The 26,998-nt window shown below is 50.6% G+C and overlaps 11 protein-coding genes across 11 annotated transcripts; 6 read left to right on the top strand and 5 right to left on the bottom strand.

The window, feature by feature from the left end:
* Positions 1-129: 129 nt before the first annotated feature.
* P168DRAFT_298506 (uncharacterized protein) lies at positions 130-7,395 on the top strand (the record flags this gene model as incomplete). The annotated part of the gene is made up of 6 exons (XM_024838275.1): positions 130-2,055; positions 2,112-2,319; positions 2,385-2,489; positions 2,552-2,821; positions 2,886-4,556; positions 7,304-7,395. The coding sequence occupies 6 exons, from the start codon at positions 130-132 to the stop codon at positions 7,393-7,395; spliced, it is 4,272 nt and encodes a 1,423-aa protein (XP_024691415.1).
* A 318-nt stretch (positions 7,396-7,713) lies between these two features.
* P168DRAFT_320362 (uncharacterized protein) lies at positions 7,714-8,011 on the bottom strand (the record flags this gene model as incomplete). The annotated part of the gene is made up of 2 exons (XM_024840360.1): positions 7,714-7,824; positions 7,904-8,011. 2 exons carry the CDS (start codon positions 8,009-8,011, stop codon positions 7,714-7,716), a joined length of 219 nt encoding a protein of 72 aa, XP_024691416.1.
* A 498-nt stretch (positions 8,012-8,509) lies between these two features.
* P168DRAFT_320363 (uncharacterized protein) lies at positions 8,510-8,923 on the top strand (the record flags this gene model as incomplete). Its single annotated transcript, XM_024840361.1, has 1 exon — positions 8,510-8,923. The coding sequence occupies one exon, from the start codon at positions 8,510-8,512 to the stop codon at positions 8,921-8,923; it is 414 nt and encodes a 137-aa protein (XP_024691417.1).
* Positions 8,924-9,341: 418 nt separating this feature from the next.
* On the bottom strand, positions 9,342-9,823 carry P168DRAFT_306051 (uncharacterized protein; the record flags this gene model as incomplete). The annotated part of the gene is made up of 2 exons (XM_024838986.1): positions 9,734-9,823; positions 9,342-9,657 (listed from the first exon to the last, which is right to left on the bottom strand). Exons 1-2 carry the CDS (start codon positions 9,754-9,756, stop codon positions 9,342-9,344), a joined length of 339 nt encoding a protein of 112 aa, XP_024691418.1. The 5' UTR covers positions 9,757-9,823.
* A 715-nt stretch (positions 9,824-10,538) lies between these two features.
* Positions 10,539-11,351, bottom strand: P168DRAFT_283569 (uncharacterized protein; the record flags this gene model as incomplete). The annotated part of the gene is made up of 3 exons (XM_024836061.1): positions 10,539-10,742; positions 10,795-11,115; positions 11,349-11,351. The coding sequence occupies 3 exons, from the start codon at positions 11,349-11,351 to the stop codon at positions 10,539-10,541; spliced, it is 528 nt and encodes a 175-aa protein (XP_024691419.1).
* Positions 11,352-12,069: 718 nt separating this feature from the next.
* P168DRAFT_272364 (putative glycerol dehydrogenase) lies at positions 12,070-13,332 on the top strand. Its single transcript, XM_024835316.1, has 4 exons — positions 12,070-12,196; positions 12,273-12,569; positions 12,623-13,003; positions 13,072-13,332. The coding sequence occupies exons 1-4, from the start codon at positions 12,133-12,135 to the stop codon at positions 13,266-13,268; spliced, it is 939 nt and encodes a 312-aa protein (XP_024691420.1). The 5' UTR covers positions 12,070-12,132; the 3' UTR covers positions 13,269-13,332.
* Positions 13,333-13,716: 384 nt separating this feature from the next.
* On the bottom strand, positions 13,717-17,653 carry P168DRAFT_306053 (uncharacterized protein; the record flags this gene model as incomplete). Its single annotated transcript, XM_024838987.1, has 5 exons — positions 13,717-16,378; positions 16,429-17,049; positions 17,264-17,327; positions 17,584-17,592; positions 17,632-17,653. The coding sequence occupies 5 exons, from the start codon at positions 17,651-17,653 to the stop codon at positions 13,717-13,719; spliced, it is 3,378 nt and encodes a 1,125-aa protein (XP_024691421.1).
* Positions 17,654-18,191: 538 nt separating this feature from the next.
* Positions 18,192-19,301, top strand: P168DRAFT_239085 (purine and uridine phosphorylase; the record flags this gene model as incomplete). The annotated part of the gene is made up of 1 exon (XM_024833648.1): positions 18,192-19,301. The coding sequence occupies one exon, from the start codon at positions 18,192-18,194 to the stop codon at positions 19,299-19,301; it is 1,110 nt and encodes a 369-aa protein (XP_024691422.1).
* Positions 19,302-19,756: 455 nt separating this feature from the next.
* On the bottom strand, positions 19,757-21,009 carry P168DRAFT_346667 (uncharacterized protein; the record flags this gene model as incomplete). Its single annotated transcript, XM_024841882.1, has 3 exons — positions 19,757-20,535; positions 20,598-20,754; positions 20,908-21,009. 3 exons carry the CDS (start codon positions 21,007-21,009, stop codon positions 19,757-19,759), a joined length of 1,038 nt encoding a protein of 345 aa, XP_024691423.1.
* Positions 21,010-22,664: 1,655 nt separating this feature from the next.
* P168DRAFT_256531 (ATP-binding protein) lies at positions 22,665-24,962 on the top strand. The gene is made up of 3 exons (XM_024834522.1): positions 22,665-23,732; positions 23,788-23,983; positions 24,036-24,962. The coding sequence occupies exons 1-3, from the start codon at positions 22,677-22,679 to the stop codon at positions 24,878-24,880; spliced, it is 2,097 nt and encodes a 698-aa protein (XP_024691424.1). The 5' UTR covers positions 22,665-22,676; the 3' UTR covers positions 24,881-24,962.
* A 1,459-nt stretch (positions 24,963-26,421) lies between these two features.
* P168DRAFT_320371 (uncharacterized protein) lies at positions 26,422-26,825 on the top strand (the record flags this gene model as incomplete). Its single annotated transcript, XM_024840362.1, has 2 exons — positions 26,422-26,484; positions 26,583-26,825. The coding sequence occupies 2 exons, from the start codon at positions 26,422-26,424 to the stop codon at positions 26,823-26,825; spliced, it is 306 nt and encodes a 101-aa protein (XP_024691425.1).
* Between the last annotated feature and the right edge of the window lie 173 nt (positions 26,826-26,998).

Consider the following 26,998-nt stretch of genomic DNA (forward strand, 5'->3'; position numbering starts at 1 on the left):
AGATGTTTTCCTCCAGCCTCTGCTTATACTTTATATCAGTCACTTTCTCTCTTCCATCTTCATCAGAATGGTCCTCTCTGTTCCCTATATTTTCCTCTCTCTACTTCCTTCTGAGCAGCCCAACTCATCATGCCGTGGGCCAGTCTACGCACAGCATCAGCGTTGCTGTGTGCGCTCCTGACATTTGGCCAACCGGCCTCAGCTCTTGTTACATCATCTGAAGACCGAGCAGCAGCTCTGAACTCTCCTGATGTCTTCTTTTCAGAGCTCAAACCTTGTCCAGCGGCGTGTTCGAGCCGTAGCCCTCAAGACTGGACAGTCTATGCCTCCTTCGATCGGTTTGCCCTCTGCCATGAACCGATGCTTTTCGACTTTGCAATTCATACGCCGGTGAAAGATGCATCCAGGCCTTTGAGGTTCCGTGCTTGCACAGCCGGAGATGGCTGGGATGAAAGCAGCAACACCAAAGCTATCAGTGACTCGATTGATTTGGTATACGATAGCAGCCATTTTCGTGAAACCAAGGTTACGATGCACGTCACCCACCAGGCTTCCTCTCCAAAGGCTGCTAGTGCCTCATCTGAAAAGATTAGCCAGAAGGCGCACACCGCCCTCAAGCATGTCCAGGAGTACTTAAAGGCAGGCACAGATTGCACTAAGAATATCATGCTGGCTTACAACGATGGAGTGATTGCTGGCGTCTACGCGGGCCAGGCGTTTGGAAAAGGCACAGCCCCCTCGGGAATTGACAAGCTCCTGTCTAGTCTTGATGGGGCTTCTTCCACTACCGTCGTACAGCTCTGCGGCAGCCAGCGCGATGCAGACCACGTCCTTGGTATTGCAGTCTCGCCTGCCGCAGACCTAAACGCCGTACAGGACGCACTGGTGTCGTGGAGTAAAGGCAACTGCTCGAGTGGCACCGGCAAGGCCAGCTCGGTGTCGTTCAGTGCCTTGGAGGTGCCGCAACGCCAAGGAGGAGCGCACGCTGGGCCTTCGAACTCCACGGCCCATGTGGACCTCCATGCCCGGACTTCTCAGGCCCGAGACCTCGTGGCCCGCGACACAAAGTACTGCAAGAAGAAGACGGTCGTCTCCGGCGACACCTGTCCATCCCTCGCCAAAGCCTGCGGGATCAGCCTCGACAAATTTTACGAGTACAACTCCAAAAGCATGTGCAATAACCTCAAGATCAACTCAAAGGTCTGCTGCTCAGATGGTGCGCTAAAGCCGCAACCGTACGACAACGGCACTTGCTATACATACACGACCCAGCCTGACGACAATTGCTACGCCATTGGCCTGATCTGGAGCATAACAGCCGACGACCTAGCGGATTTCAACGACGGCACAACCTGGGGCTGGAACGGCTGCGACAGTCTCTCTGCTGGGCTGAACATCTGCCTTAGCAAAGGCAACCCTCCAATGCCGGCTGTTCTTCCAAACGCTGTTTGCGGACCGCAAGTCCCAGATACAAAATTCGATGGGCCCATTGAAAACGCACAGGACTTGGCTTCACTGAACCCGTGCCCTCTTAACTCGTGTTGCAATATCTGGGGCCAGTGCGGTATCGATTCTACCTTCTGTACAAAGTCCAAAGGGCCCACGGGGAATCCTGGCACGTCGAAGCCTGGGATCTTCGGATGTGTCTCGAATTGTGGTACGGACATTGTGAATAATGATGAAGGGCCTAAGGAGTATCAGCGTGTTGGGTATTACGAGAGTTATAACTGGGACCGCGAGTGTCTGCATATGCGTGGCGAGTGGTCGAACACGCTGGACTACACGCATATGCACTGGGCGTTTGCATCGGTGGGCGAGGATCTGTCAATCTACGTCAACGATACTCATAATCAATGGGATGGGTTCAAGGGGCTGAAGGATGTCAAGAAGATTGTGTCTTTTGGCGGGTGGGGGTTTTCGACCGAGCAGTCTACTTACAAAATCCTTCGCAAGGCTATGGAACCTGACCATCGCGATCGGTTTGTTAAGAATCTGGTTGCATTCGCCAAGGACACTGGCGTGGACGGGATTGATATAGACTGGGAGTATCCAGGGGTAAGTATTCATTCCTCATTTATTCTTTTTCAGTGACCATCTCTAAATGCCCAAAGGCCCCAGATATCCCTGGTATTCCGCCCGGTCTAAAATCAGACGCGCCAAACTACCTTGCCACGCTGGAAGCCCTACGCAAGGAGCTGCCAGACAAGTACTCCATTTCCATTGCGGCCCCGGCTTCGTATTGGTACCTCAAGGCGTTCCCTATTAAGGAGATGGCGAAGGTTGTTGACTATATTGTGTACATGGCTTACGACCTTCACGGTACGCTTCCTTTCCTTTTCAATATCCCGACTTCGGCATTAACGGATTTTTTCTCTATTGACTAGGCCAGTGGGATAACGGCAACTCGTTCTCACAATCCGGCTGCCCTGGTGGTAATTGCCTTCGCAGCCACGTAAATCAGACCGAAGTGAACCTCGCGCTTTCCATGAGTATGCTGCCCATCCGTTGACCATCTGTCTGAACCTCAGATTTACTGACGCGATGTCTACAGTCACCAAAGCAGGCGTGCAATCCAATAAGATCATGGTTGGAGAGTCGAGCTATGGGCGATCGTTCAAAATGGCCAAAGCAGGATGCACCGGCCCAGACTGCTTCTATGTCAGTACGTCGGATGGAGATTCAGCCGCAAAGCCAGGTCGGTGCACGAATACTGCGGGCTATATTGCGGATGCAGAAATCAAGGAGCTTATCTCGCGTGGGGGCGATTCGGTGAAGACTTGGTATGATGATGAGACAGCATCGGATTATTTGGTTTACAACGGTGAGTGTTCTTATACATCAGGTGTTTCATTTCGCCAACGCATTGTACTGACTTCGTTTGTCAGATCTGGAATGGACGGCGTACCTGGGATCGAAGACGAAACAGGCGCGACGAGACAGGTGGAAGAAGCTCAACTTTCGAGGCACGATCGACTGGGCAGTAGATCTTCAAGAGTTCAATATTGCTGATTTGGTTGGCGAATCAGGGGACTACGACAAGTCCTCCTGCGTCAATGTCTTTGACAATATGATCTGGGACTGGGCGAACCCCGTCGTGGAGGCGCCCGTGGGCTGTACGAACCTGATCCAGGCGTCGCCACTTGCAACGACAGTAACGCGCACTGCATACACCACGCTGACCCTAGTCTCTGGGAAATCGCTCAGCACCACCGTCGTGTCCACTGTCTTCCCGATATCCGAGGTCAACTACCAGCCGTTTACCATTGACTCTACCGACACGAAGTCCAGCACCGTCCTGACATACAAGCCTGTCCCTCGTGTAAACCCGTCCCCCCTGAAAGTCACGGTGCCAAATGGATGGACGATCACGTCCGCTGGCGGCGGGGCTGATGGCCCAACCTCGACTACAAGCCTGATTGGAGGTCCGACATCTACCACTACCACCACTACTACTACCACCGATGATGATGGCGGATTCCTTTGGATCGTCACCTGGAATCCAACGGTAAGCTACAGTCTCCCACCAATCATCAAGCCCAAGACCATTGCGCCCATTACCATTCCCAAAGACGATAACTCTCCAACCCCCACCCCGAACCCCGGCGTCGTCGACTGCGTCGATAGCAGCTGCACAGTTGGGCCAGACTGCACAGACGAAGACTGCACCCGCGGCGGAGACTGTACTGGGCCCGGCTGTACTCGCGGGGGAGACTGCACCGGTCCCCACTGTATCCGAGGCGGTGTATGTATCGGGGAGAACTGCGAAGGGGGAGGAGGCTGTAAAGGCGATGGCTGTGTCTCTGGAGGAGGCTGCTCAGGACCCAAATGCCACCAGGGGGGTCCATGCAAAGGCGACAAGTGCAACTCCGGCGGCGGATGCGTCAGTACACCGCTCAAGAAGTGCAGCCCTGGTTCTTGTTCTGGTCCCGGCTGCGGTATCGACGTCAACTGCCCCGGCTGTGATAATCAAATCGTCATTACTGTGCGGCCAGCACCGGGCACTGGCCCTAAACCGACGGCGAAGCCGACCTGTGTGACGAACTGCCCGACCTTTAGCCCCTGCGCGGGCGGCGGCTCATCATGTAACAAACCCTGCAATATGGACAGATGTCCCCCGAACAGCATGCCAACGGACAAGGCCTGCACGAGTCTCACCACCGCCAGCGACTGCACCGAGTTCGTCAGCAGCAGCAAGGTCCAGACGGATCCGGTCAGCTACTCGACCACCACGCGCACGCGGTGCAAGAACATCTTCGATTGCGACGTCCAAGATATGACTGTGACAACGACCATAACTACGAAGGAAACCCCGGGCCCCGAGGCTACCGTGTACGCTGTCTACGACTTTGTGGCGGACAGTGTGAACGGGAAGGATGTATTCAAGAACCTTGCCTCAGAGTACGATGAGTGGGAGCGGGATGCAGATACTGCGTACCCTACCACCACCACTACCACAACCACAACCAAAAAACCAGACCCCGACCCAACACCGCACGCCGAGTGTGACTTTTGGGATGAAGGCTGGGGATGGCGCTTCAAGATCTTCAATATCCGCGGTTGGGTCAAGGACGGCGGGAAGAAGCTGCACGAGGAAGAAGACGGCTGCGCGACGCTGACTGGTTGGGACTGGAACGATGCAACAAAGGATGGAGATGCGTATGTTTGGTTCAACACAGACTTCTTCATGAAGGAGGGTTGTGTTGAGCGGGCGATTGTGTCTGCTGGGGGCCCGAAGATTAAGTGCGACGCGCAGCCGATTGACTGGTTTGATGTGGCAAGCACAAAAGCGCCCAAGACTGCGGGATTTAAGCCGTTGACGCCGGAACAAGAACAGGAGGCTGTGGATGCTTATGGTGCTGATGGGCATGTTGCGAAGGGGGCTCCTCATCCGACTTATATCCCAATGAATTGGGCGGCGGGGGCAGCTTCCCAGATTACTAACAGTCCTGCTGTACATAAAACGAGGGCTCCTTGAGATATTTCTATGTTATATTAGCATTGGTGATCTGAATAAACGCTATCATTGGTCTTCTCTTGCTGATGTTGGCGGTTTTGGCTGCTGAGGCGGAGCAGAGTCTCACCTGAGTGTTCCCACTTAGCTTAGTCTGACCGATGTTTTCGGATTGATGGGGGGTCTAAGTAATAATCAGTCAACTACTCCGTAGTGAATGAGTTGCGGAGTATATACTAGTTGGCATCAATTGCAGGGGCATAGCTGCCAATCTGCCAGCGAGGCCGGCGCGAGTGGGGTTGATCTGACACGACGTTCGGAGTAACAACAATTATTTGATTGGCTTTCCCGTACCTTGTTCACCAATATAGACTATCTCGATCATGGAAAACAACTCCTTCAAACCGGAGCAACAGAATCAACCCACTGCTCAACAGACGTCGGTTCCCTCCCAAGCACCCACCTCAGCACATTCGGACTCCCCTTCAATCCCCGCCGATTATAAAACAAGATCAAGCGCTCCACCGCATCACGGACAAGATCGCCACGAAGGTCTCCCTCACTCGCCGAACCGAGCCCCAACTCGCCGGCGCCCTTTTCGTCCCCACCATGCAGCCCCTTGGTCAACTTGCTCACGCCCGTCTCGAACGAAGGCGTCTGGAGCAGGATCTTCTTCCCGATGCGTCTCTCGATAATGCCGATAATCTCCGTCTCCGATATGGGCATCGTCGAGCACAGTGGGTACTCGGCGAGGTAATGGCGCTCTCTTTCATGGAGGACCTTGGCAGATGCCTCGGCTAGATCCGCCAGAGCGATGACGCTGTTCGCGTATTTGGGATTCCACCACTTTTCCAGGATGGGGTGCTCTTGCTTTGCGAGGGCGGCCACGGGGGTAGGCGTCCATGAACTGTCCCACTCTGTCAGCATCTAGTAGACTGTGGGCTTGAGGTGGAGACATAGCATAGCTATGTCCGAGGTTACGCACATTCGTTGGCTTGAGAATCGTCCAGCAGTCCAAAGGACTCAGAAAGAGCCTCTCCTCGACGTAGCTCTTCCGATCATGCTGTAGGAGGCTTCGATGCTGCGTACCGAGCACACTCGAGAACACGAAATGTTTGAAAACGTTCCCCTGGCGCCTGGACTCGGAGACCGCTGCGTCGACCAGATTAAACCCAATCTCTTTCTCGTGGGAGTCCAGACTGGGGAGAACGGCGTTGATGGCCGTCGCGCCCTGTAGAAGCTTGCGGCAGTCCGGGAGAGACTGCAGGTCTGTTGGTACGATCTCGGCGTCTGGGTAGCGTTCTTTGAGTCTGTTGCCGGACGCCTCCGAGTGTGCTGCCAGTCGTAAAGTGAATTTGCCTTTGTTGTAGAGGAGAGGGATGAGACGGGAGCACTGTTTGCCGCTTGGGCAGGTCATGACGAGGACTTCGCTCATGATGGGAGTAAAGTTTTTTGATCTAGTTGGGCTATACTGGTTAAGACAGTGTGTTCCGTTAGACAAACACTCAAGGTAGATGTATGTAATGTTGCTGTGCGGAGGAGTATGAGGTATGAGTAAAGAATGCCATGGGAGTTTACCTTTTCAATGGAATTTTCGACCCTGGCGTGGGGTAAGCATTCAGCCCATCGTTATTGGGTTGGCTCAATACTTAATGCTGACAGGGCTATATCACATTTGTATTACGGCTTAGATCAGGATGGACTCAAAAAAGATCGTCGTCATCACTGGTACATGTTGGGCCTCTCAGAAGAACCACAAGAGCTAACCTTGACAGGCGCTAACACGGGCATTGGGTTCGAGACCGTGAAAGCGCTACTGCGCTCGAGCCAAAAACACCGCATCTTCCTAGGCGGGCGCCATCTCGAGAAAACCCAACTGGCCTCGAAACAACTTTCATCCGAGTCCACTCATAACTTCGGTGGAACGGTTCCAGGCGGATGTCGAGAGCGATGAATCCATTGACGCCGCGTTCAAGCAGATCTCTGGCCGGTACGACAGTGTAGATTGCCTGATCAACAATGTGGGTGATATTGTTAGACCTTTCATTCATGCCCACCCATCAACTCACTCACCGAATATAGACGCTTGCTTTGATGCCTCATTTGACAAGGCGATGACAGCCCGCAACGCATGGAACAAAACCTAGAATGTCAATGTGACCGGGGCACACACCATGACCATCACATCCCTTCCCTTGCAGCTCAATTTCCAAGACCCTCGTTTGCTCTTCATCACCAGTGGGCTGTCCCCCTGCAAGCCGTATCAGATCCCAGCAATCAGAAGGATAACATTCTCAGAAGAATAACATTCCCGCTGCGGGAATGCCCAAAGCACTGCCGTTTGTTGGGTAGCGGTCCGCGAAGGTAGGTCCAAACATGTTGGTGGTCGAGTGGTTCAAGGCCTTGGAAAAGGATGGTGTGAAAGTGTGGACGGTCGCTCCTAGTTTGTTGGCTACTTCTCTTGGCGACAATCCAGAGGTCTTGAAGAAGCTGGATGCGCAGGATCCGCGTATTAGAGGAGGATACTATTCGGAAGGTGGTGGAGGGTAAGAGGGACGCTGACGTGGGGACGGTGGTGCGAGAGTATAGTCTCCTATCCAGCCGTGGTGATTAGGGGGGGGGGGGGGGGTGGCTTCACTCTGTTGGACAGGATCTATTTGTAGGTAGAGAAACACCGGTGATTATACCCGTCTACTGCTTGGAGATAGCTTTCTATTCTTAGTAGACTATCGAATTATGTGACAAATTGGAATATATACAACTCAATCGACGAAGAGGCCTACGAAGAGGAGCATAAAGGCCGCGATCGAGCCGACCAGGAGATATCGGAGAAATTGGTCGTGCGTGAAGAGAGCGCCGGACTTGTAGTAGGTCTAGTACGTCTCAAGGGTGTTGAGAATGCCCCAGATATTGAAGTAGAGCATGAAGCTGCCGAGGACGTTCAGCCGTGACAACAGGCCGCCGTTGGGGAGGTGGAGAAGGCCCTCGCGCTGGCTTGGGTTGCGGGGGCATTTCGAGGGTCGGGGGGACTCGACAGATCTCGCCGTGTGGATCGCTCATCCTGTAGATGAATCTATTAAGTTTTCTTCAAACAATGAAGATCAAGGAAGATTTGAAGTGAGAATGAAAGAAAGGTCCTTTATAGATCGGGCCGGATATGAACCTGCTCGGAGACTGCGTCGGAGATGTCGGGAAATTAACCGGATGGACTTAGGGCTACGGCGATCACGCCGCCACCCGTCTTTGGTGACACTTACTATCCAGATACTTTAGTACCTACAGAGAAGACAGTAAAGTAACTCCGAACCAGCAAATCATGAGCGAGACATCAATGGACGATGACTGCCACTTGTCTTCTGTTCAAACCGACCCCGAATCAATTGTTTCCGTGGATAGTCCCGAGAAAGGTCCCGTCGGTATGACGAGGCTCCCCGGCAGCCGTTTCGCTTATGGTCTAGCCATCTGTTTGCTTGAGTAGTGGCAGATCAAGCTCAAAACGACAGAGCATTGTCTTCACATGCTATGTACAGCCAAGAGCATCGCTCCATTGAAGCCAACATGGCAGCAGGCGCGGGCAACTCGGCCACTCTCCACCTCCCCCGGATCCTCTGTCTACACGGTGGGGGGACAAACGCCCACATCTTCCGCATGCAATGTCGCGTTCTCAATCGCAAACTCCGCCCTTACTTCCGGCTGGTCTTTGCGGAGGCAGCTCTCCCCGCACGACCGGGTCCGGACGTCACCGTCGCATACAAATTCTATGGTCCGTTCAAGGCCTGGCTGCGAATCCGAGACGAAGACCCGGTCCTCGAAGCACACCATATTGTCAACAAGATCGAAAGCACTCTAGAAGCGGCCCGAGTTGCAGATTATTGTCGAGGCGCGACGGGCGAGTGGGTGGGTCTGCTCGGGTTCAGCCAGGGCGCGCATCTCGCTGCCAGTATCCTCGCCAACCAGCAGGAGATGCTGTGACGGCGTACCGGAGACGATACGACCATTTGGCCGATATACCGTTTCGGGGTGCTCCTTGCTGGGCGGGGACCGCTTAGATGGCTTTGTCCGGACTTGCCGATGCCACCGGGGGTTTTCGGGGCCTCGAGGCGTCCCATATATCGCACACAAAGCATATCTTATCGTCCAAAAGTCTTACAGAAACCTTTCCTCCAAGAAAGGGCTTGGTCTAGTGAATAGATAGCTCAGCATAAAGCGACAACGATGACAACCCGGATGTTCTTTCTTACTTCCTCCTCGTGGAGGTAGAAACTAGATATGAATCATAGCATAGTGCAAGTATACGCGTATCAATATCCTATTGTATGCGATGCATAAACCAAACTCAACCCCCGTATCTTGGAAAACCCAAGCACAGTATATATCACCAGAGACAAATCTAGTTCCCGCCCATTCCCTCACTCCACAAAGTCTTCGCATTCTGCTTCACACCCTTCATTGAGGTCTTAATTTCCGCCTTGAGCGCCTTCCTCTCCCCCTTCGACCACTGCCCATTCTTCTTCACGGCCTGAATCTCCTGCACATGGCTGGTCAGAAGAGCGGAAGATCTCTCCAGCGCGCATTGCGTGCACTTCTTCTCATCCGTGAGATCGTTGAGAGCGGCTGTCAGGGCCTGGATCATAGCCTGGGCGTAGGGCAGCTGGAGTTCACGGTCGAGGTGTGGGGTCTGGGAGGGGCCATGGACGGTGCATGGTCTAATACCTCGCGGGATTTGTTAGAATATGTATAATTCACCAGAGAAAATATAGAATGGTCGACGGTGGGACTTACGCTGACTTCTCGTCTGAGGTCATTTTGGGTATGTTGTTGAGGTGATAATGTGAAGAGGAGGGAGATTGGTTTGTATAGCTCAGGTTAAAGTAGATCGTGAAGCTATTGAGAACTGGGATGTGAGAGATTGAATGCCCAGTTGTAACTTCTAGGGTTTCCGTTATATACATCGAGCAGGCCGAATGGGCTTATCCCAAAAGAGGTAAATACAGCGTTCTCGGACATAAGCAGTCGGTGGTATACACAGCCCCCGAGTCGGGCTTACTTTATCAATCAAGAACTTTGTACGAAATGCGGCAAAGGGATATTTGTTGGTCGGATGTAGCTTAATTTCTTATTCATGACGCATGGACAGCTAATATGACATGTCCAAGGCAGTCACGGACTTGCCTTCTGTACTGGACGATATGGCGTTTCGGAGTTCCGACCGCCGAGAAATTCGGTCATATTTCTACACGCGTCCCACCTAATCACAGCCTGATGCGTGATATATGCTGATCTTTCGTTTCGGTGATTTTGTCATTTTGTTGACTGATTTGGGCCAGTATTATTCGAGGAATATAGCCGAAGGAACGGTGCCTGGAATGGGTAGTCGGAGGGATGAAAGAGGGAAGAAGTACATATTTATAGAATCATGATCAAGTATCTCAAGGTTCTGCAAAGATAATATGTGCGAAAAAACCCCTCCTTGCACCAGTCGCTAAATCGCAAAGTCGCAGTACTATACACAATGAATCGGACATAGTCGGTACAACGTCTCGTCTTGTCTCGGTCATGGCAGTCATCCTTGAATCCGAACCGCAAGCTACAGGTCCCGAGTTGTGCCATCAGTCTGGGGATCTCGCTGGAGCTTAACCTCCAGCATTTGGGCTAACTTGTTAGCCGGCGCCAGCTGCCGCAGACTTGTAGAAATGGTCTTGAACTGCGCAGCATGGTTCGAACTGGGCGTCTGGAGCGAGCGCGTGAATTCGGCACAGATAAACAATGCAATCGGCGTGAAAGGGTGTACCTGAGCCATAGGTGAGAGATATTCAAGGGCCACGGAAAAAGGGGTTTCTGACCTTGAAGCAGCCTAGGTGTGACAGTCTCTGCACGAGGCTGTGGATCATTTCCGCTGCTTTGAACGCCTTCTTTTCGTACTCTCCGCAGGTGTCATGGTACGTCTCTGTGTCCAGGGTCAATGATTTCAGCGCGGTCAAAAGGACCAGCACGGCTGCTTGCGCGAGCATGTCGATGAAGACGTATGTGGGATCACTTGACTCCATTTCCGAAGGGGTACTAGTCATTGTTTCTTGGATGCCCTGATCGAGGATGGGTTCGAGTGCTCTATGCTGGGTGAGGAAGTCCTCTGATGATGGGCCCATGATTCGCTCGACTTTGCACTGGTCGCGGTGAGAGAGGCAGCGTGCTAGGATTGTGACGATGACGATTGATTTGGCCTACGGTGATAGCTCTTCGTCATTCGTTCGACTCATGGATGGGGCTAGGAGTTCCGTCTAGACTGCCTGCTGACGTTGAAAGGCCGCCTCTGGAGCAGGAAGACGGGTGAGAATTTCTTGACGTAAGTGCATGGTATGATATGGGAGCTGGTAATTCAACTGATACATGAGCTTACCATGTGGTCATCCAAAGCGAGCGGCAGACTAGTGACAAAATGAGGATACCGGCTTAGGGAATACGCAGCCCAGAAGGCCTTTCGTCGCTCCTCTATCTCAACCCAAGAGAGGTTGGAGGTCTTCGGGCCTTCATGTTGTCGATCTTGTACGGCTTGACGATATGAGCTAGGTAGAAACAACGGACCGCGCTGATCCAGCTTTTCCGCAGAATGTTTTTGAGAATCTATCTATAGAAGGGAGTATCTGGTGTTGAGCGAACTCGATACTTTGTGACTTGGGCAATTAAACTGAAAAAAAAAAAAACTATAAATCAAGACAGCAATATTTTTGTTTATTTACTCAATTATAAGAGCAAGAAGAGGTATCCAGGTGCTTCTATATTCATATATCCCTACTCAATAGGGTTGTGATACTGCAGGCCATCTAGATCAGACTAGAAGCCATATTTGGACTGTTATTCTGTTGAAGATTGATCACCAAGGATAATGAGATACAAGATAGTCAAAGGAAACCTTTTATATGCAAATACCGTTCCAATTGAAGCAATAGAGAGGAGAAGCCAAGACGGACTGTGATTGATGGAAGAAAGAAGAAGGATGTGACCCAAGAGAGTAAAGACTGGTGGAAATGAGGGGCACGTGGGGGTCACTTTTAGTCTCCAATTGCCTTCTCCCCCTCTTGTTTCACTTGGTCATATTCACCTTCTTCCTCACTTCTCTACTTCTCTCTTGTCTTCTTCTCTCATTACACTCTCTCCCAGTCATCCAACAATTATCCTCCATCATGGGTGTTGCCGACACGCGATTCAAGCTCAACACGGGAGCGGAGATCCCCGCTCTGGCTCTCGGTACGGCCCCGCAACCATCCCCGATGACGGAATCCTTTTCCCGATATCGATCGAGTCTTGCTAACATGAATCCCAGGAACCTGGCAGTCCAAAGCAGGAGAGGTTGAGAACGCCGTCAGCCACGCCATCTCTGTGGGATACCGTCACATCGATGGAGCCGCGTGCTACGGAAACGAGGAGGAAGTCGGCAATGGCATCAAGGAAGCTCTGGCTTCAGGCAAGGTCAAGCGCGAGGACCTCTTCGTGACCACCAAGCTGTGGTGCACCTACCACAGCAGAGTGGAACAGGCCCTCGACGAGAGTCTCAAGAGACTGGGTCTGGACTACGTGGATCTGTATCTCATGCACTGGCCCCTAGCCATGAATCCTGACGGTTCGTGGACAACTAATTCCAAATCAATACCAATACATCTAACAAACTTTAAGGAAACCACCCCATGTTTCCCAGGCTCCCCGACGACTCCCGGGATATCGTGCACTCCCACTCCCACGTGACAACGTGGAAAACCATGGAGAAGCTCGTGTCAACCGGGAAGACCAAGGCGATCGGTGTGTCCAACTACAGCGTGCGCTACCTCGAGCAGCTGCTCCCGGAAGCGACCATCGTCCCCGCCGTCAACCAGATCGAAAACCACCCCTCTCTCCCCCAGCAGGAGATTGTCGATTTTTGCAAGCAGAAGGGCATCCACATCACGGCTTACAGCCCGCTGGGCAGCACCGGGTGCCCGATGTTCTCGGCTGAACCGATTGTTAAGGTTGCTGAGAAGCGGGGGGTTCCTCCTGCGAGTGTTTTGCTGAGCTGGCATAGTATGCTTTCCCCTCTCCCCCTTGGATGGTTTTATGCCCGGCTAATGGTGCGTTTTTTTTGTGTATAGTTGCCCGTGGGTCCTCTGTCATTGCCAAGTCCGTGACGCCGTCTCGCATTGAGGAAAATCGCAACCTGGTGGAGCTGGATGCGTCCGATATGGAGACGATCGCCAAATATACCGACGATCTGGCTGCGAGAAATGCCTTTACCCGCTATGTCTATCCGCCTTTCGGGGTTGACTTTGGATTCCCTGACAAATCCTAAATCGCTGGTTTCATACACTGTACAGTTGGTGGGATGGATGCAAGTGCTAGTAAATAGACTACTGAGCTACAATAAAGACAAAACTGGACAATGATGTCTATTCACAATTAGACTGATGGAATTGAGATCTGCTTAGTAGCTTATCACTAGGGTTGTGTCCACAAAAGAAGAAGACCAAGATGTGGTAAACACATCACAGTAATCAAAACTGTAAAAAAATACTCAAAACAACAAAGAAATTGCCTGTTTGCATGCAGCTTTTCACCGCCTCGCTTGTGGACGTGTTTCTGCCTGTTGTTGTCCATCATGATCAATCACAGTGTTTGTTTCTTCCCTTCACTATCCCCTCACTCTCCCTGACTTGACGTCACTTTCTACCACCCTCTTCCTCCTATTCCATTGCTTCCTTGCCTCTTCTTATCTCCATACAAACACAAAGTCAAGTCGCTTATTCAAGTGGGCGGGCGGGTGGGCTTCCTTTCTCGGAGGAAGATGAGGCTTGATCTGCAATAAGGAGACCCTTCCAAGTTCTCTCAAGAGTCACCTTCTCGGTGACGGTATCAAGTTCTCCTGCTACCGAGATAAGACGCGTGGTGAAAAACTCTCGATACCCCAACTCCCGAACATCGTTGGGGATATCGTCCTGGTCCACGCCGAGTCCTTGCTGGCTAAGGATCCGAAGCGCCTGTATGCGTCGATCCTCCCGTGCGGCCACGATGCGACCGGCCAGGCCAGCCGACAAGACGTCTTTTGCATCCAAGAGAAGAAAGAGCTCCTGCAGCGCTTTGTACGGCAAGCAAATGAGCGCCGCGGAAACAAGTTCGACCTCCGTGCTGGGCTTCTGCTCCTTGATGGATGGCATCGATCCGAAGCCGACGTCTTTCACGCGAGAGTTCTTGACGGCCGTTCCTGGGACAGACCGCAGATGCTCAGGAACACGGTCTGGTAGTTCTTCTAACTGGGCCTGCTCAAATAAGCGGAACTCGGGGCTCACTTTGTCCGCAATGTATCTTAGGCACGCGGTGACCAAGAACGGGGACCACCTCTCTTGGAGTTCCTTGACAGTAGGGTGCTCTCCGAGTTGATGTCCTGGCGGGGCTCCTGCAGACTGGATGTCGCTAGTGGGGGGATGAGGGTGGGCAGTGTCGTCGAAAACGACACTGAATTTGGCAGCATCGAGTCCAAGCCACAGGGCCAAGGGAATGGTGTTTAGATCGATCAGCCGGATTGCCAGTTTGATCCCGGATTCGACGACTCTAGGCTGCTCGAAGAACGCCCCAGACGCGGCATAGCATAGGGTAAAGTCCATCATGGCTGTACTCACAATTAAGCTCTCCGGCTGGGTCCCATCGTCGTAACCTAGTGCTGAAAGCGTCACGGGCTTCAGCTGGTCGCCGGTAAGCACGGGAATGCCATACATAGTTCGCAGGGCCAATTCAAATGCCTGGAGCATGCTAAAACGCTCTCCCGAAACCGCTACGATCGGGTCGACGGGGGTCTTTAAAAGAGCAGCAATGAATGGGCTGCGAGAAATCATTATCTTGTGTGCCTTGAAGCAAATGGGCAAGAATTGTTCGCTCGAGGATCTCAGCACAATTCCCATGTCTGAAAATTCGTTGTTCCCAAGGGATTCTATCAAATGGTTCGCGAGGGAGGTCATGGCGTCAAGGAGTTCTTTCTTTCTTTCTTGAATGGTGGCGTCTAGAGATGCAACGACATCCATTGTGTCTTGTTTTGTGTCTTGTTTTGTGTCTTGTTTTGAAGGTTTGTTTGCCAATTTTGTGCTATCTTCCGACACTGGTACCCCGTATGAGTGTTGTGGAGAGAAGAAGGAATCCTTGCCCGTTGAACGCTTACCTGCGTTTGTTTGGCCTGTGGTGGTCTGGTTCTTTCCTATTTCGTTGGCCACTGCCAGTGACGCGGACACAGTCTTAGGCGCAGCAAACCCCGTCGAGCCTACATGCTCCCCTGACCTGGACTTCTCCCCTTCCTCAATACTCGCAGAATGTCCTTCTTTCTTCACCTTCTGGGTGTGAGTTTTAATCTCGGAGGTCAAATTTGGTCCAGCTGTTCCGTTCAACTCAACAATTTCGCCAGCTTCGAGTTTGTCTTCTGCTATCATGGGTTGACCTGACTTGATAGCCTCACCAGAATCGTTGCTTGTTTCTGGATGTATGGTCTTTCCAAATGGCGTAGCTTCTTCAGGTGCGACACTATTCGCAGGTTTGATGGTTTCGTCTTCATCAGTGTCTTCGTCTGGGGTAAGGACCTCTCCTGGTTCAGTGGTCTTATTCGGTCCGACCTCTTCCGCTGTCTTGACAAACCCTATAGCGGCCTTCTCCGCCACGGTTTCTTCGGGCTTGATGGGCTTCATTGGTTCAACGGTGTGGTACCTAGACACCATACGCTCCTCCTCTTCTTCGGCCACCATCTCATCCCAGGATTTGTTGGCCTCGCGTGGAGACAGTGTATTGTCCATGGTGGTTTTTGGATTGGAGTTTGTGTGCTCTTTTGGACTTTCATCCCCCTCTGAAGCTTTGTTTCCATTCGACCCCTTTGAGGGTTTGTGTACTTCTACTGTCTGGGAGGACTCTGGATGACTGGATGTATCATTGTCGGTCACTGCATCAATGCCCTTCCTTCCAGTGTCCCTTCGTCGAGCATTGCTCTTTTCGGATTCGCTTGCGTCGTATCCCTTCCCCTCTAGAACGAAAACACAAAAGCAACAATCGCCCAAGTGGTGCATGCAGCAGCATGAGGACTTAGGCAAGCATCTGCAATCAGTTTGCCTTGGCTTGTGGACACAGCATTCTGGGTTGTACTGGCACAAAGGCTTCTTATGAACTGGGCATATGAGGTCGCCCCTGTCGTCAATGGACGTGACTGGCGGGGTCGAGATGTTACCGTTTTTATCCGCATCGCAGTTTACGTGCGCTTCGGTCTGGCTGGCAATGGAGCGGGCAGGGCCTGTTGGTGGGTCAATGGAGGTCGTGGGATCAGGCTGCTTCTGATTGTTTGATGAGATTCCGGGGCTTGTTTGCTCGTGCAGCTTTTGAAACGAAGAGTCCAGCAGCCCTGGCCCTCCGTCAGCTACGCTGGGGGTAAGACTGCTATCGAATTTTGTTAGAAGATAAATCTAAGATAGCAGGACACAACGTACGCGTTATTTCCAGAAGGCCCAAGAACCTTAATCGACACAGGACGAGTCCTCGCGCTAGGAGTGGCGGGCGACAGAGACACAGACAAGGCAGGAGTCAATCCCGCGTCGGCTTGCAACACGCTTGACGCCACGGCACCTGTCAGCTCCGAACAAACAGGAGTCAACTGCTCGGAAACTCTAGAAAGACCAGCCACTTTGGCAGCAGAGTCACTCGCTTGGACGCCACTCGCGTCTTCAGTATCAGCCGGCAGATCGTGGTCGATTGTGCTCTGGGACCGCTCACTGCGGCAGTCATCGTTGTCGTCCTTAGTCTTATTCTTGGCTTTTTTCTTCTGCTTTTTATTTCTCTTGAGCTTACGGCGATCGGACGCCCCATCTGTCTGAGGCAGAGGCATCATGGGCGGGCTGGGACCTTCCGAGAAGATCCTTCTCATTGAGAAGCGAGCGCTCGGGGGTTCGAGCACCATCCTGTCTACGCCGAAGAAGTCGTCAAATCGGATGGTTGACGATGGCAGCTCGGCGGAGCAGAGCGAATGAGGTCTTTTCTTTTCTGGAGCAGGCTGGGGGGTTTGAGAGTGTGGTTTTTCAGAGAGGTTCTTCTCTTGGTTAGTAGACATTTGCCTACAGACCAGAGAGTTGGTGAGATGAGAAACAATGATAAAGATGATGATTGTTAAGGTGAGGTGGAAGAGAGGGGATGAAGATGCAATATTTTTGCATGAGAAAGTGAAGTGAAATGAAGGTGAGATGAAAGAAAAGAGGAAGAGAGAAAACACGCTGCGTGTGGATTATGTCGTTATTGTTTTCGTGTCGTCGTCGTCGTCGTGTTTCTTACTTAGCTCCGTTTCTCAGTCGTTTTTCGTGACGCTGGAAAGTGACGCTGGAAATGAACACTGGTGCTAATTACTATGATAATGATAGTCTTTCTGGTTTTTCTACATATGTAGCTAGATCATACACTCAGACTAGCTATCCATGAATCTATCAACTTGGGGCTGTCTACACATGATAATCAGTAGAACTACAAAATAAAGAAAATCAACACAGTAGAAGCCTTGAAGAACTGATAGCATGAAATGCATAAGTCATGCTCACAGTCACAACATGTTCAGCATTTCACACTATTTACGCTGGCAGTAAAGGATAGACACCTACATCCTACTACTACCCATGTACATAGTATGCCAGGGCTCATTCACTCACGTGATACAGAAGTACTTTCCATAACAAACTTCACTGCGAGTAAAGCTATGATACAGGAAGTATAGAACTAGTCTAATTATATTGATTACAAGTTGAATAATCTGCAATAAGCTCTTTCAGCCTTGATACTGTTCATAATCGACACAAGACCTTTAAACCCTTTTTTATCTCTTTTGCCATCTGGTATAATATTAAGGATATCCCCCTGTCTGTTCCATGCCAGTTCCTACACCCCGGGTTGATAAACCTTAACCTGAACCTGAGATCATATAATAAATTGAGCATACTAAGCTGGTGGCTTAGTATTCTAATCCTTGTCTTGTTGTGTTGTCTCAAGAAGCTCACCTAGACATGAGGTGGGGATCCCTGACACGTAGCCTTGCGCGGGGCTGTGCAAGTGAACTGAGGATAGTTCCTTGGCCCAGACCACTATCATTGCTTTGAAAGATATTCATGGGACCTCGATATTTTGCAGTCACACTCCTATCAAAATCAATACCTCCCGGTCCTACTGACAGAGAAACGTCAGTCACTCGGCGCTCTTCACTCTCTGTCATCAAATGAAGACTCCGTCTCCCTCCTTCACTCACAATGACTACGGAGTTGCTTGCATTTGTCCCATGGGCCTCGAGCAAGCACCGCTCGAAGCAATGCTAGACTCTATCCATCCCAATCTCCCTTACAACCGGGACCAAAACAGTTATACCCTTGGCCGGATGGGGGCGCACAATATCGTCATTGCCGCGATGCCGGAGATTGGGAACAACAACGCCGCGGCGGTTGCAACACAGCTGCTCAACGACTTCCCTTGCATCAGATTCAGCTTACTGGTTGGCATTGGTGGAGGTGTTCCCGACACGGATCGCAATATTGACATTCGTCTAGGCGATGTGGTGGTGAGTAACCCGTCCGGTACATACGGAGGCGTGGTGCAGTTTGATCGCGGCAAGGTCCTGTCTGGCGGTCGGTATGAGCGAGTAGCAATGTTGCAGAAGCCTCCCGGTATTCTCTTGGCTTCTGTCAAAAGGCTTGAATCGCTCCACAGGCGGATAGACAGCCAAATACCCACTATCCTCGCGGATATGATCCGGAGGTTTCCCAAAATGGAGAAGGGAAACTATGTACACCAAGGGGCTGGGAATGATCGGTTGTTCCAGGCAGCATTCGAGCACCGTGCTGGCGAGGACTGTCGGCAGTGCGATCCCAGAGAAACTATTGAGCGCGCCCCTCGGACGTCTTGGGAACCGGTGATTCACTACGGGATGATCGGGTCTTCAAACAGCGTTGTCAAGGACAGTACGACAAGGGACAGGCTGAAGGCTGACTTCAACATCCTTTGTGTCGAAATGGAAGCAGCGGGTCTGATGGACAGTTTTCCATGTCTAGTTATACGCGGCATTTGCGACTATGCCGATTCGCACAAAAGCAAGAGATGGCAGCCCTACGCTGCTGCTACCGCGGCCGCGTACGCGAAGGAGTTGCTCTTACTCGTCCCGCCGTTGAGCGTACCATCTTCTATGCAGGCGGGGGAAGAATCTAGTCGAGCAAAAGGCCGGACTACCATAACTACTGGCAACGTTCGGAGCCTAGTGAACGGGTCTGTCACAGGAGACATTGTGGGAGGAGACAAGATTTGCGGTATCAAAGTGGCACAACACGAGTGGAAGTAAAAGGGAAAGATATAGGTTTTTCTCTCCCTTCCTCTACTTGGATGATTACAATGATGTCGCAATATAAGATGTGAAAAAAAGGTACCCACAGAGCGCAAATGTGGTCAAATATCTTTTGTGGCCGAGTGGTATTCTGTTCAACAAATGGCATTTACTTCACTCCAGGAGTCTAAACAGCTCGAAGTTGTAGCAATCGTTTCAAATCAATTATCCCAGGCATTTGAGTATTTCAGGCGTGTCGTATCGTCATCCAACCAACCATTAACTAAATGTGTTGGGATATTGAATCCGCGTGCCGTGAAACTGGAGGAGTGGGTGAGCCATTATCTGGTTTTCCGTGTGCATTCGACGTAGGGAGATTCAATCGGGTATTCATCCTAACAAGCGCAAGCAATCCAAATTGGATACAGTCATTAGTAATTCCATATTGGTCATATAAGTCTGGGTTTCAAAAGTCACCTTGACTTCCGCGTACAACGTGACTGTAATCTCTCCATGACCCTAGCTGAGCTAACATCAATAGAAATGTCATAACCACCCCGTAATCCCGTGAATGCAGGCTTGCGACAGCTCAGTAAAATTGGTTTCACGACAGTCGGAACTTGTCGTCTTTGCAGTTCATCAAATAGTCTGATAAATCTATCTGACCATTTATGATCATTGCCGCCTAGAACTTCAAGATCAACAACGATATAAATACGGTTGACACCCACTAGAACGGAGCCTAGTATGTCGAACCAATTATCCAAACTATATGCCTCTCGAGACCTGGCTGCATTCAGAGAAGCACAGCGCTCATTGAGCATGGCAGGGTTCTGGTGAAGAATCTGGGATACAAGTTGCTTCACAATATCAATTGGTCCGTACTTCTTGGAGTCACTGGTATTGGAAGGCAGAATCCACACAACATGGATTTTCTGCTTCGCAAGCAGATTGATCATGCCTGAGGCGAAGTCTCTCAGTATGTGCCGCGTTGTAAAGGAGCCTTGAATACAGGCCAGAGATAAACAAGGGTCTACGGCCCAGCGCTGTACCAGTCGAGAACTTAGAAAGGGATCTGCGACAATTCCTCCCTTTCGCCGTCGAATGTTTTGCATCAAAGTATTATAACGAAGGGTCGCTTGGGGATCGGCCGAAGACGGTGTGACAATGTGTGGCAGTAGATCAGAGAAGCGCATTTCACACACACTTTTGCTCGTGTCGAGGGTCCCGGTATAATGCAATGTATGGAATCCTGTAAGATGCATCAGCGATTGGGACATTTATGGGATAATGAGTTCAGTTTTTCGGACATACTTTCTAAGCCATGTCGTAGCTGACGGGCTTCCAGTACGGAGAAACCTTGATGTGCTGCGACCTTTGTTTGCAGGCCTTTCAAGCTCATACTTGAAACCAATTGACAGATTTTCTCGAGATCCTCGGAGAGTTCTTCGTCAGAGCCTGTCAGAAGCAGCTGGTTAACAGTCGCAGCATCGAATATTGTGTTATGCACTTCAATGGTGATCTCATCGATTGGGTTTCACATTAGAATGATTCCGGTGCTTTGCGGTATATTTTGAAAGTCCAGTTGCAGGAAATTGATACATAAACGAGCTGGAGAAGGTACCTTGTTCCCCGCGACTTTATCTCCTCCGGTTTGATCCCCATTGACATCTCCATTGACGAGATTTCGAACATCGCGGGTATTGGTGGTTATGTCGGCTGGCATTGTTTCTAGAAATTTGCCATACCGGTCACCCGAAAAAAGCGTCTTGATGCGTGGCGTCTCGGAGCTCAAGTCCAGGTGTAGAGAGAGGTCTGTCGCGTCCACAGTCTCATTTGCAGTGCGCAAGGCTCTTTGCACGAGCCTTTGGCAAGGCTAACAGACAAAGCATGCAGCAAAAGAACAGGTGTTGGTGCCCAATAGATAGATAGCAACCCAGAATAGGAATCACATCCCTGCCCAAGGCTATGCTAGTGCGAGTTTCCCCGCTATCTACATCAAGAGCAATTCGAGTTTCCATGGCACATAATCTTGTCTGTAGATACCGATATCTTTAATCGAAGGCAGGAAACCGCACGAAGTATCTCGCTTGATTATTTGACGCTTCTTACTCCGATATCAGTCTACTCATGTCAGTCATCCTGGTAAGTTCTCTGTAGACATGTTCAGTGTGGATAATCTGGAGACCGGGAAGACGCGCTCAAAGACCCATGCCACGGCCTTCGTATCCACGCTCAAGCCTTCACCAGGCGAGCAGGACCAATCCTGAGAGGCTAAACCGTCCCCGTTTCACCTCCCCCGCCTCCCAGGGTCTACAAACCGTGGGAGAGCTATCATGGCGCATTCCTAGCCATTCCGGCCGTTACATGGAACCAAGTGATACCACATTAGGCAAATTCGAAGGCGCGGCGAGCGAGGGTTCGAGCGAGGGAAATGCCAAGAACAGCGAAAGCGAAAGCGAGATTAGAGAAAGTTCGAACGAGAGTGACGAAGGGGACGAAGCCGAAAGTGAACAGGAATACCCAGGCGGAGAGTTTGAGGAAGAGGAGGAAGAGAGAGGCGAAGGAGAAGAAAAAAGAAAAGCAACCAACCCCATTCGAGTCAGGGAGCTTTTCAAAAATTTGAATCCTAGTTCGTCTGCTTCCAAGCCTGTTGGAATCAAGGACAACGACAATAACGATAACAACGACAAAAACAACGACAAAAACAACGACAAAAACAACAACAAAAACAACAACAAAAACAACAACAAAAACAACGACAAAAACAACGACAAAAACAACAACAAACAGTTCCCGTCAAGGAACATCACGCTATCAGAAGATAGAACGTCTGGAAGTGACTATAGCCGGAAGCAGCTGTTAGCCCTTACTGGTAATGGTCGACCAGTCAAAAACAAACATAAAGATGCCATCCCGGAGACGGAGACTTCTGGTATTTCCACAAACGCAACTCGCCCACAAGAGTTCTCAAAACCAGATAGGGACCCGACGCACGGCAATCACGCCCTACAAGACTACCAAATGCAGTTGATGCTTCTTGAACAACAGAATAAAAGGAGGATAATGCTGGCCCGTGCGGAACAGGATTCTCTGGGGGAGGTAGGCAAACCCCCGGGAGTACTTCCTGACTCAGATCTACCAGACTACCAAATGCAGTTGATGCTTCTTGAACAACAGAATAAAAGGAGGGTAGTGCTGGCCCGTGCGGAACAGGATTCTCTGGAGGAGGTAGGCAAACCCCCGGGAGTACTTCCTGACTCAGATCTGCACCCTATGGCCTCAACTCCCCCCTCAGAGAGAAAAAGTGATTCGAGTATGCCAAACCCCCGTGAAGTTGGGGATCACGGTCTTGCAAGTGCGGTTGGCCTTCATATCCCATATGAAAGAGACATGGATCATTATGAGCAGCTCATGAATCGTATTAAGACCTTGGAGCAAGAGAACACGTTGCTGAGAAGATTCGTTGACCCCGATTCAACCCATCACGGGCCACCATTTTTTCAGGTGCTCTATCGTTTCGAGGGGAACGACAGGGTCTTCCTGAGGCCGCCTACATGGACGCGGAATGCTTCACAGGGAAAAATCCGGTATACCTTGAGAGGAGATCCTCTTTCCATGAAAGCGGACGAATACTTGAAAAGGAGCAGGAATCTTGCCTTTGCAATTTTCAAGACTTATGTCTTCGAGCCGGTAGATGATCCACCGAAAGAGCATGACCAGGAACCTGATATGTGGCCAATTCCTGAGCCTGAAGCCGAAACCATTTTCTTCGTCTCCGATTATATGAGAGAAGCTCTCGATACGTATTTGGACGAGCAACCGAAGTTCAAAGAGCTGTTTCCACGATTCGATTTGGAAAAGGAAATTCCGGCTCCTTACCTGTTCTGGTATTGCTGTCGATCCTCGCATGACACTATCTTGAAGGGGCTGTCCCCTCGTCATAGGGGTCTGATGGAGCTATTTGCTCATTGGATAACCTCCAACTATGAGAGCGAGTATACGCATGTAGACAACCAGATTTCTGGAGGCGTTATCTCCCCTGCATCTATAAAATATCTTGTGAAGCCGGGCGACGTGCTTGTGTCTTCCAAAAAAGCCGATTTCCAAGCCTACATGGCTACATCATGGGCTGAGCAAAGTAAGACCGCGAAAAAAAATAACAAAGGCGAGAACTGCATAGAAGTGCAACAGACTTGGCATGTGGTTGCCTGGTCATACGACTATGATGGATCATTCTACCGTAAGAGTACGGTTTTGGATATTGAGATCAACGTCGAAGACCCCACCGAAGAGATCGCGCTGAGAGATTTGAGTGTCTTTCCCATGCGATACGCTGATCAAGGCACCCAACTGAGACTTGAGCAGAGGGGACAGACGTATTGGGAGTGTCGGAAGAAGAAATTCGTCTCTCGCAGGAGCAGCAATGATATTGAATCAATGACCAACGTGAGTAGACCCTCTTTCATTCCGAGACCTGCGTCTTAATGACCAGTCTTTGCAGAACAACGAGAGGTTCATGATTGATTTCCCAACATACAAACAACTCCATTTTTCCGAACCAAAAATACCTCGTATAGTGGGGAAGGGCGAACAGATTTCAGCCGAGCGGATGGACCTCGATGAACCGCCACCGGCCCCAGAGCTGTTTCTCTTCCCAACCACGATCATCGGATTCAACCTCCGTCGAAAGAAGTGGGGTAAACTCCCATGCACCCCGTTTCTCACGTTCCCCCGCTGATAGTGTGGCAGTAAATCTGGAAGTCGATCTAATCCGGAAAGTCGAGTGGAACAAGCAAGCGTTTGAAAGCCTCGTCGTCGAGGAGGAGACCAAAGAGCTCGTCCAAGCCCTGGTCACCAACCGGCTCGAAGCCGAGAGGGGCACAGACATGATCGACGATAAGGGCAACGGCCTAACAATCCTCCTGCACGGGGGCCCCGGAACCGGAAAGACTTTCACCGCGGAAAGCGTCGCCGAATTGGCCGAAAAGCCGCTCTACAGAGTGACCTGTGGAGACATCGGCACCCATCCCGAAGAAGTCGAACAGTACCTCGAGTCCGCGCTTCACCTGGGCAAGATCTGGGGCTGTGTCGTGCTGCTGGATGAGGCGGACGTTTTCTTGCAAGAACGCACCCTGTCGGACTTGAAACGCAATGCACTCGTCACCGTCTTTTTGCGCGTGCTTGAGTACTACGATGGTATCCTGATCCTCACGTCAAACCGCGTGGGCACCTTCGACGAGGCCTTCAAATCCCGCATCCAGCTCTCCTTACACTACCCAAACCTCAGCCAGTCTCAACGCCTCAAGGTCTGGCGGAACCTTATCAATCGCCTGAAAAGGCTTGATCAGCCGAGTGTTGATTTTGATGACGTTGAATGCTACGTAGCGGAGCTGGCTGAGAAGAACATGAATGGGCGTGAAATTCGCAACGCCATCACAACCGCTCGTCAGTTGGCGAAGTTCAAAGGCAAGAAAGTGTCACACGCGCACTTGAAGCACGTCATCAATGTCGCCGGCAGATTTGAAACGTATTTGTCGACTCTGAAAGAAGGGTTCACAGACGATGACATCGCGAGGGAGTCGGGTCTCCGATGAGATCTAGTATCAAACAATCCAAGGCTGAAGTGATCTCTGCGATAATTCTCCATTGTATATCTCCAGCATATTGTTATTGCACAGCATGTGGATCACTAGTAAACCTTGCGAATTCTATATAGGTCGGAGTGACTGGCAATAAAGCTACCAGCGCCTGGTAGAAGGTCATACAGCCCCGATCAGTTAATCACGCTATCTTCTTTGTCTTTATCAATATAAGCGTTGAAGATTATTATAGAGTGTCAAAACGTATAAAGGATTAGAAAGTAGTAGAAGAGTAACATCATCGTTTTGAAATACACGGGCTCAATGCAAAAGAACTATATAGCGAACGATCTTCTATATTACTGTCTAGACATGATGATATGTGTAGTGGTGACTGCAATTGGTTGGCATGTCAGTTGACCAGCATAGTCTCTTTTATTCCCACTGTTCTTCATCTTGTAATTTCAAAATCTGCAACGTTTTCCATAGTCAAGAATATCATCAATTTTCATCCTTTCGGGCGCGTTTTCATCCCCATTTCCACAATATGTACTATGTTGTAACATATTACCTTACAAGAGAAGGGTAATTATGTGTATATCTTCTTCTGGGTATAGTAAAGCATAGCTTGTGTTAATTTCGTATGTACTCAATCATTCTTACTGTCGATGCTCTTTACCCTCTCAAGTTGGAGATAGTATTATTAATGTAACAGGGAATTATCATCATCTTTATTCTGCCTCACCAGACGTATAAGTTCTCATCTACAAGGTCCCGTCAGGCCCGCATAATAGTTAAGGAATAAAGTGGTTATATGAACATCCAATCTTCACCCCACTCATATACATATTCGATCCATCGTCGAGAGGACCCTTCCATAGCTCGACGAGCCCAAATCTTCTCAAGCACCTTCGGGGCATTAGTCACATTGTGACAGCGCCATAGTGTCCATAGATGTCCAAACAAATCAGTAATAAGTACCCTTTGAGACATTGCTTGTTGCCTCGGCGCCAATGACAAATGCAGGCCATAGGATGCCTTTGAGATGACCATCCGCAGGGTCCATAGATTTGAGATGGTCAAGAATTGAATCCAGTGAGTTTCTGATTCTCCCTTCGTTGAAAACATAGCTTTCGAAGGAAACTGGGAGAACTTGCAACGCGTATATCGCGACCGCTGCTTGCCAGACACAGGCAATTTGATATCTTGGTTTCATGTGGTGAGCTTCCGCACCCTCAAATGCCCACTTCGATGAGGAAAAGTTCCTCGCAAAAACCTTCTCTTTGCAATCTATGGCACAGCGGGCGTTCTAGGCTTTTTTGATGGCATTGCCATTGCAGGGCTCGTGGGTCAATTCTTACACTGGGGTTACTACTTTTGGATCGGCGCTGCACTTGCAGCGGTAACACTCACTACGTCAATATGTGCTATGCCATACTCGGCTTTGGCAAGCGTCTCCCGAAAGTAAAAATGGACTATCTCGGTGCCGTTGGCATCTTTTGCGGGCTCGTTTTCACAATTCTCGCCATCACGCAATCCACCCATGCTCCCTCAGGATGAAAAACGCTATATATTCTGGCTACTTTCCTCCTACGCATGTTGTTCCTTGCCGGGACGTGGTATGTCGAACGGAACGTTGTCTCGGATCCGCTTTTGCCTGCATCACTCTTCGGTGAAATCAAAGGCACCTCTACTCATTGCCCTCCTGATACTCTAGGGGACCTGGGGCATCTTCTTCGTCAACGGCTCACTCTACTTCCAAACCGTCTTGTCAGCTTCGCCACTCCAGGTCGTGGTGTGGTACATCCCAATTGGCGTCGCTGAACTAGTCGTCAGCGTCATCGAAGAGCACATCTTACATCTCGTCCCTGGCCACATTCTTATGCTAATCTCGGGCCTAGCCGCCGTTGGATCGCAGCTCCTCCTCGCTCTCATGCCACCGAGTAGAGGAAGCTACTAGGGATCTTCCCATCGGCCATTCTCAGCACTATTGGCATCGACCTGTCTACCGTCTTGATGACAGTTTTCATCACGACAGTCGCCCCGTCTTCGCAGCAGGGACTGGCAGGCGGGGTGTTGAATTCTCTGTTGCAGCTTGGCGTCGCCTTAGTCCTCGGGTTGACAGACACTGTT

Source organism: Aspergillus campestris, assembly GCF_002847485.1.
Source record: "Aspergillus campestris IBT 28561 chromosome Unknown P168scaffold_9, whole genome shotgun sequence".
In the NCBI taxonomy this organism is placed as follows: Eukaryota; Fungi; Ascomycota; class Eurotiomycetes; order Eurotiales; family Aspergillaceae; genus Aspergillus; species Aspergillus campestris.